The 9,719-nt window shown below is 33.7% G+C and overlaps 1 protein-coding gene across 1 annotated transcript; it reads left to right on the forward strand.

The window, feature by feature from the left end:
* The first annotated feature begins 4,654 nt into the window (after positions 1-4,654).
* Positions 4,655-8,092, forward strand: LOC110919615. The gene is made up of 2 exons (XM_022163885.2): positions 4,655-4,726; positions 7,244-8,092. Exons 1-2 carry the CDS (start codon positions 4,655-4,657, stop codon positions 8,090-8,092), a joined length of 921 nt encoding a protein of 306 aa, XP_022019577.2.
* The last annotated feature ends 1,627 nt before the right edge of the window (positions 8,093-9,719 follow it).

A 9,719-nucleotide genomic window follows, 5' to 3' on the forward strand; every position in this document is an offset into this window, starting at 1 on the left:
TTTTACGTTTTATAATAACACTTGATAAAAAAAATGTAGAAGTTTTATAATACTAATTAAAAAAAATGGTGACGTTTTATAATAACACTTGATAAAAAAATGTAGAAGTTTTATAATACTAATTAAAAAAATGGTGACGTTTTATAATAACACTTGATAAAAAATGTAGAAGTTTTATAATACTAATTAAAAAAAATGGTGACGTTTTATACTAAGAGTTGATAAAAAATGTAGAAGTTTTATAATACTAATTTAAAAAAAGTTGACGTTTTATACTAACACTTGATAAAAAATGTAGAAGTTTTATAATATTAATTATAAAAAATATTGACGTTTTATAATAATAATTAACTAATAAAAATGTTGCCATTTTTCTAAATATATTAAATAAAAAATGACATTTATATACCTTCCTTTTATAACAATAAATAATAATAAATATAAATGTTTATATTTTTTTTATTTTAACAACAATTTAAAAAATATATATATAAAGTTTTTTTTAAATAATATTTCATCCCAATGAAAACCCACACATCCCCCCCAATTTTATTCCACACAAAAGAGCCAATGATTGGGCAATCATTGGCTGACACCCAATCATTGACAATTAATAGGATGTGTGAAAAAGTAACCAAAAAGTAAACGTATAGGGCAATGAGGGGCTTATCAGGTGGGTCCATTTTCAGGCGTATAGGGCAATGAGGGGTGTATAGGGTTAGGGGATGTGTGGATAAATTTAGGGGATGTGTGGATAACCAGACCCTATTCAAATAAAGCACCTCGCACACAGATTGATCGCACACTTGTGATCGTACAAGTGACTGTTGCACAGGGTACAAACCTTTCATGCATGACGCACGCTATCAGGTGGCCGCACACTCCCTGTCACGCCGCACACCTGATAGTGGGCCGCATACTTACTTGGACTTGTAACTATTTTGGCTATACATAATTAATGGGCCGCACGCTGACCCCCAATGGGCCATGAACGAAGAATGAACCGCACAATGTATACCGGTCGCACACTTGAGTGCGGACCGCACACTCTTTAAATGGGTCACATGCTAATGGACCGGACACTATTTATTTGGGCCATGAGTTGTTGGATCGCACACTAGAGTGTACGACTGAATTGCTGTTCATTTATGTGAAACACGAAACATGACTTCTTTTGTATTGATTCCTAGAATACGTGTATTGATACATGATTTACTTGTATATGAAACTGATTGTTAAATGGTAACCACATTAGGGTTTGGTTGACCAACTTCGAACAAGTAACTTAACTTACCGAGCAAACCTAAGGTGAGTTCACTTCTCTTTTACAAGCATGCGTCCAGTGGGGACAAACAAACAAACAAACAAACTTACATCCCTGTAGGGAATACTTGACACACTTTTATCCCTGGAGGGGATACACGATAATTGTTTTCGATGTTGGATAATACACTCAAATCTATCACGATAAGTCCCATCTTACTACCGAATTAGTTGCTTGGAGGGCAACGGGGTTATTAGTGGATAGCGCTATTAGGTTTGGCACCCACACGACATACCTGGATAGGACGGGCGTGAACTAATGACCTTAACCACTCGACGAATGTTGATAGGCATTGGGTAAAGGGCAAACAAACAGCCGTCTTGCGGTATCAAGTTATTATTAACATGTCTTTAAACTAAACACTTGGTAACTAAATGTTTAACAAACTGTGAACTCGCCAGCTTTATGCTGATACATTTTTTCTGCATGCTTGCAGGCCGATAGGTACATTGATGTGGGACTTGCTGTCTGGGAAGCTGGAGTGATCATGGGTCGTGGCACTTGGATAGACGCCTAAAGTTGAAATGTTTTCTGATCATCACTCGTTAAACAATATTTAATGCTTCCGCTGAACATATTTGATTTCTAAACTGATGTATGAGTTACACTATTTACGTTGAATGGAATTTCTATTAATATTTTACTTATAGTTCAGTGTGATTAGTGGCTAGATCCTGGTACGTCACACGCCTCGCGGGGGTTTCTGCATGTGGTATTTTGGGGGTGTGACACACTGTGCTATCAGTTTTAACTTATGATTACCCACCAGAGAACCTAGTTGTTTATCTCTCTGATGATGGTGGATCTGAGTTAATGTTTTATGGTTTGTTGGAAGCTTCTGCTTTTGCAAAACATTGGTTGCCGTTTTGTAGAGTTTCGACTTGAAACAAGATCGCCAAACGCCTGTTTTTCGAATATTCGAGGAGTAAATGAGGCGGTTGACGATTTGCAGTTTCCACATGATTGGTTGTTGATAAAGGTTTGATGTTTTTGGTTAACTACAATGGCGAAGCCTGACCCAAATGACGGGGGGTCGAAAATGTATATACCAAAAAATTTCTATAGAACCGGGGGGTCGAAACGTATATACCCAAAAATTTCTATACGAAAACTACATATATAACAGTACTGAGCGAAAAGTTCAGGGGGTCGGGCGCCCCTCCCCGTCCCTTCTATACTTCGCCACATATCCTCTGTTTCGCCCACGAAAGATTAATTGAATCATAAAAAATTTGGAGCGTGACGTGCAATTAGATCCATTTTTGGGAGGGATTCAAATTATTATTATCAATTAGAAGAATTTATGGTTGGCTTAGTTGGACTACTACATTGAAGTATCTAGACTCCGTTTAAAAAAAACACCAAGTGGTAATATATCTATTTTATATCATTAAGGATTCTTATTTTTTTTTTAAATCTTTTTTTGTAAGTAGAAGTTTTTTCAAACTCTGAAGGGATAACAAAAAGAAGTGGTAACGGGAGCATTTGCACTATATGTGCAAATCAAAATCGGGCGGATCTTTACCCAGAGTAGAGCATAAACCTAAAAAGATTAAAGAGGCCCATTTAAGAACAAGAAAATGACATCGTGATTTGGATTGGATCTCGATGAAAGAATCCATCAATGAGAAGTAAATTGGATAAGTTTAATGAATTCTTTTTTTTTATATTATACGTTATAAGGGAAGGAAGACAAACTCGTATTTAGTGAAAAATCAAAGAAAATCCTATTATTATAAGTTAGAAGGAACTTGCTATAAAAAAAACAAAAAAAAAACATTGTGTTATAAATAATTAAAGATATTATGATTATCAATTCCTAATATAGTCCAACTTGTTCTCCAAGTCTTTTCCACTTATAAATACTCAATGTATTCTAATGTAAAAGATGCACCATTAATAATAAACATTTCCTTCTCTCCCAATTATTTTTCTCATCTTCTTGCTATTAGGCTTGTTTATAACACGTTATCAGCGCGTTTGCTTTGGATCACACAACATAAGGTATATCATATTCTCTAATTATTTTATCATTATTCATCACACTCATACATAATCCATATTGTAATTCAAATGATTGTGGGTTGTGTTAGAGATTTATGTTATTATTCTTTTAAATTTCTCAAATAACTCATATTGTAATTCATACAATTTTGAGACTATCAAAATTTATATATATTATTCCAATACGATTAGCAATTATGTATTATTAAATAACATTACGGGTTTTTTTTTAAATAGTTATAATGCACCTCATCAGAGTATTATATGTATTATATATTTTTTTTTTTTGTAAACCTTAACCTACTATATGATACAGTATATGTTAACAATTATATGTTCAGTATATAGTGATTAATGATGTAACATGTTATTCAAATATGTATCAAATATTTAACTATTATATACTATATATTAATAAGACAAAAACACTTATTAAATATCTATTTAATTATGCATATATATATATATATATATATTTTGTATAAAACACTTAACATTACATATATTTAATATCACGTTATGTGTTATATTTTAATAGAGGCAATTATATATTGTACCATTATTATATATATATTGATGTAAATATAGTATATAACATTAACTATTATATACTATATATTAATAAGACAAAAACACTTATTAAATATCTATTTAATTATGCATAAATATATATATATAGGGAGCCGCTAAAATAGGAATCACCTCCAGTTGTAAGAACCGCGAGAACCACTCTCAACCAATCAGAATTTGACAACCCAAAGGGTATTATGGTCATTTACCCCATATGACTAATCTCTCTATCTCTCTTCATTAATTGTAGCAGGTTTATCTCTCCTCTCTCTTTCAATCTTCTCTTTCATTAATTGTAGCAGCTTTATAAAGTCCATAGCTTTCTCCACATTTTCATCTGTCTTCATTTGAGAAGAACCCAAAAGATGCAATCCTCTCAAAACCTCTCATCCACTCCTTTCATCCGACCTGCTTCCGACAACAACCACCAGCCAAAACAACCCCCCCCCCCTTCTCATCTCTTTCATCCTGCTTATGGCGGTGGGTTCTCACGCTTCCGACAACAACCACCAGCCAAAACATACACCCCGACGAAACCCAAAGCCCCACCGCCACACCCCCCACTCCGGCGGTTACAGTTGATGTTGAAGCCCCTCATCCGCCGCCACACCCCCACTATGAATCTCTCTCTCTCTCTCTCTCTTCTGCGACACTCTCTCCCACTTTCTCCATTTTTCTGTGTTTGTAGGGGAAATCGGGATGGAAGGAGTGTGCAGATGTAGGATCAGTGGGTGTTTAAGGTTTTTCTAAGAAAGAATGAAGAAGAAAGAGCAGGGGCGGAAGGTGGTGGTGTGGGCGGCGGAAGGCGGTGGTGGGGGCGGTGGTTTGGTGGGAGTTGTGTAGAGGCGGAAGGTGGTGGTGGTTTTGCGGGGAGACGGTTGTGCGAGGTGGTTGGTCGGCCCCCATCGCCTGAAAACGAACAGATTGGTGTTCTTGAATTTTGGGTCTTTTTGTGATTCTTGATGATTTGCCCAAAGGTTCGTTTTGTTTCTGTTTTGATTGGGGTTCTTTCATTAAAAAATTTGGGTTTTTTTTTTACTTCAAGTTTGGTGGGTTTTGATTATTTTGGTGGGTTTTGTAAAAAACAGTGGTTGAAGTGGGTTTTGATATGTTGAGTGATGTTCATGTTCCTTTTGCTGGGTTTTGTTTGATTGATGTTCATGTTCATGTTTTGTTTGAATGATGTTTATGTTCCTTCTGTGTGTTTTAATATGATCGATGGTGATTTGTGAATTTTTTGAATGTTTGAACAGGTTACCTTTTGCTGGGTTTTGTTTGAATGATGTTCATGATTCCTTCTGGGTTTGAATGATGTTCATGTTTCCTTTTGAATGTTTAAATCGGTTGAATCTGGTGCCTTATTGAATCGGCGGTGATGATGCAAAAAAAACGGACGATGGCACGGCAAAGATGGTGGAGGGTAGGTTTTTGAACCCGCAACCCCACTTTGCAGCCTCTGATTATCGGAAAATCTGAGCCAAAACTTTTCAAGAATCCACTCGTTCTTTTTTATTTTTGTTTGTTGGGTTTTTATATTTTTTGAGGCTGCGATGATGATAGCAAACTATCTGAGACACCTACCGAGTAACGATTTTCTGGGTGCGTTCGTTTTTGTGTAAAAAAGTTTTTGTAAAAAAAAAAGTCAAACCGTAAACTTTTTAACGTAAAACGTAAAAAGTTTTTCGTAAAACGTAAAACGTAATTTTTTTTCGAAAAACGTAAAAAGTTTTACGTAAAACGTAAAAAACCGGCGCATAAAACGTAAAAAAAACGTTAACATAAAAAACCGGCGCGTAAAACGTAAAAAAAAGTTAACGTAAAAAACCGGAGCGTAAAACGTAAAAAACCGGCGCGTAAAACGTAAAAACGTAAAAAACGTAAAAAACCGGCACGTAAAACGTAGAAACCCGGCGCGTAAAACGTAAAACGTAAAAAACCGGCACGTAAAACGTAGAAAACGCGGCGTAAAAACGGTGCGTCAAAAAAAACGTAAAAAGTTTAACGTAAAACTTAAATTGTAAAAAGTATAAAAAATCTTAAAAAAACTGAATTTAAAAATGTTTTTAATAAAAAAATTATGTTTAAAAAATAAAAAGTAATATAATAATACAAAAAACTAATAAAAAACAATAAAGACAAAAAGACAAAATAGAGTCATTTTACTAAATTAACCTTTTGAATTATAATATTAAAGACATAATAAGACAAAAAGCATTTAATATTATTTTTAGTTACTTTTAATCTCATCCATTGATCTCGAAGATCTAATGGCTAGAAAGTGGTTCTCTCGGTTCTTACAACTGGAGGTGGTTTTCATTTTAGCGGTCCCCTATATATATATATATATATATATAGGGTAGGGATCCTAAGAGAAGTCCACCCTATATAAGAAACTTGAGAAGCATTCTAGACCACACATTTTCTAAGCCTTTCGTAATATACACATATGTATAGTTTAAAATTGACTATATACATATATGTATATTGAGTTATACACATATGTATATAGTCAATTTTAAACTATACATATGTGTATATTATGAAAGGCTTAGAAAAATGTGTGGTTCAGAATGCTTCTCAAGTTTCTCAACTAGCCTATCACTTCTCACATGATCCTTTTCCTATATATATATATATATATATATATATATATATATATATATTGTATAAAACACTTAACATTATATATATTTAATATCACGTTATGTGTTATATTTTAATTGAGGCAATTATATATTGTATCATTATATATATATATATATATATATATATATATATATATTTTGATGTAAATATAGTATATAACATGTGTTTTATATATTATTATTAATATTTTTAAATAGTTATCATTTTTTTAATGAAATTGTGCTTTGGAGAGGCGAAGCGACCAAACAGGATCCAACTTTTTGCTATAAATTACAATTTTACCCTTGAATTGATTATTTATAAAATAGTCATCGCATTATGCAGATTCGTTTTGTTTGATTAATAAAAGTTATATTAATTAAAAAAAAGGTTCTGTCATTTTAGTTCTGTAGTTTGAATTATATCTTTTTGCAAATAGTTTTATTTGTTTGCAAATTTTTAGATGAACATATTATAATATGAAGTTTGGTCTAATTGTTATGATAATATTGTTATTTTTTTGTTAATATTATTCAACTATTAAAAGAGACATCTTATTATCCCGAATAATCATAGTTATAGTCAATGTTACTTTTAAGTTTGATATATATATAAATTAGAGTGACATATATTAACTGTGCCTTTAACTTTGATATATATTAATTTATAAATCAAAGACATATATTAACTCATATGTTTCTTTTTTTATTTATAATATAGTTCATCATGACAAATCTTGCAAAACTTGAGTTCATGGCCCTAGACATTACTGGGAAAAACTATTTGTCATGGGTATTGGATGCTGAAATACATTTGGATGCCAATAATTTGGGTGAAACAATTAAAGAAGGAAATAAAGCAATTACCCAAGATAAGGCAAAAGCCATGATCTTTTTTACCCATCATATTCATGAGGCTTTGAAAAGTGAGTACCTCACTATCAAGGATCCACTTGTCCTTTGGACCAACCTGAAAGAAATGTATGACCACCAAAAAACTGTAATATTACCGAGAGCTCGTTACGAGTGGATCAATTTAAGGTTGCAAGACATTAAGTCTATAAACGAGTACAAATCGGCAATGTTTAGAATCACATCACAATTGATTCTATGTGGTGAAAATATTACTGATAAGGAAATGTTGGAAAAAACATTCTTAACATTTCACCCCTCGAATGTGATACTGCAACAACAATATCGTGAAAGGGGTTTCACCAAATATAGTGAGTTAATATCATGTTTGCTTGTGGTCGAGCAAAACAACGAGCTCTTAATGAAAAATCATGAGACTCGTCCGGTTGGAGCAACCCCAATCCATGAAGCTAATGTGGCAACATATAATGGCCAAAGTGAAAGTTACGGACGTGGTCGAGGTTATCATCGTGGTCGTGGTCGTGGTCGTGGTTATGGCCGTGGTCGTGGTCATGGTCGTGGACGTGGCCGAGGAAATTATCATAGTGTTCAATTTAAGAACAAAGGGACCCACCAAAAGTGGCATAATAATGAAACTAAATCTAGTGAAGAAAAAAATAAAAAGAAGGTGGGATCTTCATCGAATGCATGTTACTGATGTGGAAGTAACAATCATTGGTCGAAGACTTGTCGTACGGCCAAACACTTGGTGGAACTTTATCAACAATCCATCAAAGACAAAGCAAAAGGAATAGAAACAAATTTTACATATGAGGTTGCAAATGTTGATGTCACTGATGGTCATAAAGATCATAATGATACAACTAATCTGGATTATGATGATTTCCTTATTGAGCCAACTAACTTGGATTCTGGTGATATCGTGGCTGATACAACCCAGTTGGATGCTTGCAATTTTCCTTACATATGAATTATTAGTTTTTTTAAGTGATGTTATTTCCTTCATTTCTTTAAGACATTTTGAGATTTTGTTTTGTTTTGTTTTGTTTTGATGCGTATGAAACATTTTGGGATTTGTTATGTTTGAAGCATGTTAGACATTTTATTCATATGATTTTGTTTTGTTTTGAAGCATATGGAATGTGTAACTAAGATCCCTATTAATGGAGAAGACATATGTCTAATTGACAGCGCATCAACGCATACAATTCTTAAGAAAAAGAATTATGTCTCTACTTTAACCATGAAAAAGACAAATGTTGGTACTATATCTGGTAAATCAAAATTAATTGAAGGCTTTAGAGAAGCTTATGTAGTATTGCCAGGTGGAACACCATTTAAAATAACCAATGCGTTATTTTCCCCAATGTCTCAAAGAAATCTAATTAGTTTTAAAGATGTTCGTTTAAACGGATATCATCTTGGGACTACATCTGAGGGACATGATGAGTACCTTCATATCACAAATATAAGTTCAGGTAAAAAGCATGTGTTAGAAAAGTTGCCCGCACTTGCCTCTGGTTTATATTATACTAAAATTAATGCAATCGAATCAAGTGCAGTCATAAACAAGAAGTTTATAGACCAAGAAAATTTTATCATATGGCATGACCATTAGGCCATCCCGGATCAACAATGATGCGAAAAATTATAGAAAATTCAGTTGGGCATTCTTTGAAGAACCAGAAGATTCTTCAGTCCAAGGATATTACATGTGTTGCATGTTCACAAGGGAAGTTGATTACTCGCCCATCACCAATGAAGGTGGGGACTGAATCCCTGATTTTTTTGGAAAGAATACATGGGGATATTTGTGGACCTATACATCCTTCTAGTGGACCATTTAGATACTTTATGGTCTTAATTGATGCATCAACTAGATGGTCACACGTGTGCCTACTATCAAGTCGTAATATGGCATTTGCACGACTACTTGCTCAATTAATAAGGCTAAGAACACATTTTCCCGATTACCCCATCAAGAATATTCGATTAGACAATGCTGGTGAATTTACATCCCAAACATTTAATGATTATTGCATGTCTATTGGCATAAATGTAAAGTGTAGGTCCCCCGGAGGTTGAGGTTAAACCTTATCCTTGTTATGTTTAACACACTAGCAAGTGTGGAATCCAAGCTAGAGTGCAAACCGGTAGTTTATATGAGAACACAAGCTACAAAGAGAAAGGTAGACACACGAGATATCAAAGTTTTCTCTTGTATTTCAGTGGACACGGTTACAGCCCTTGACCAAACTGAAAATACGCTCTCTACAAGACTAAGTTCACTCACACTCTCTCTCACTTACACAATATGAAGTGAA

Source organism: Helianthus annuus, chromosome 16 (genome assembly GCF_002127325.2).
Source record: "Helianthus annuus cultivar XRQ/B chromosome 16, HanXRQr2.0-SUNRISE, whole genome shotgun sequence".
NCBI lineage: Eukaryota > Viridiplantae > Streptophyta > Magnoliopsida > Asterales > Asteraceae > Helianthus > Helianthus annuus.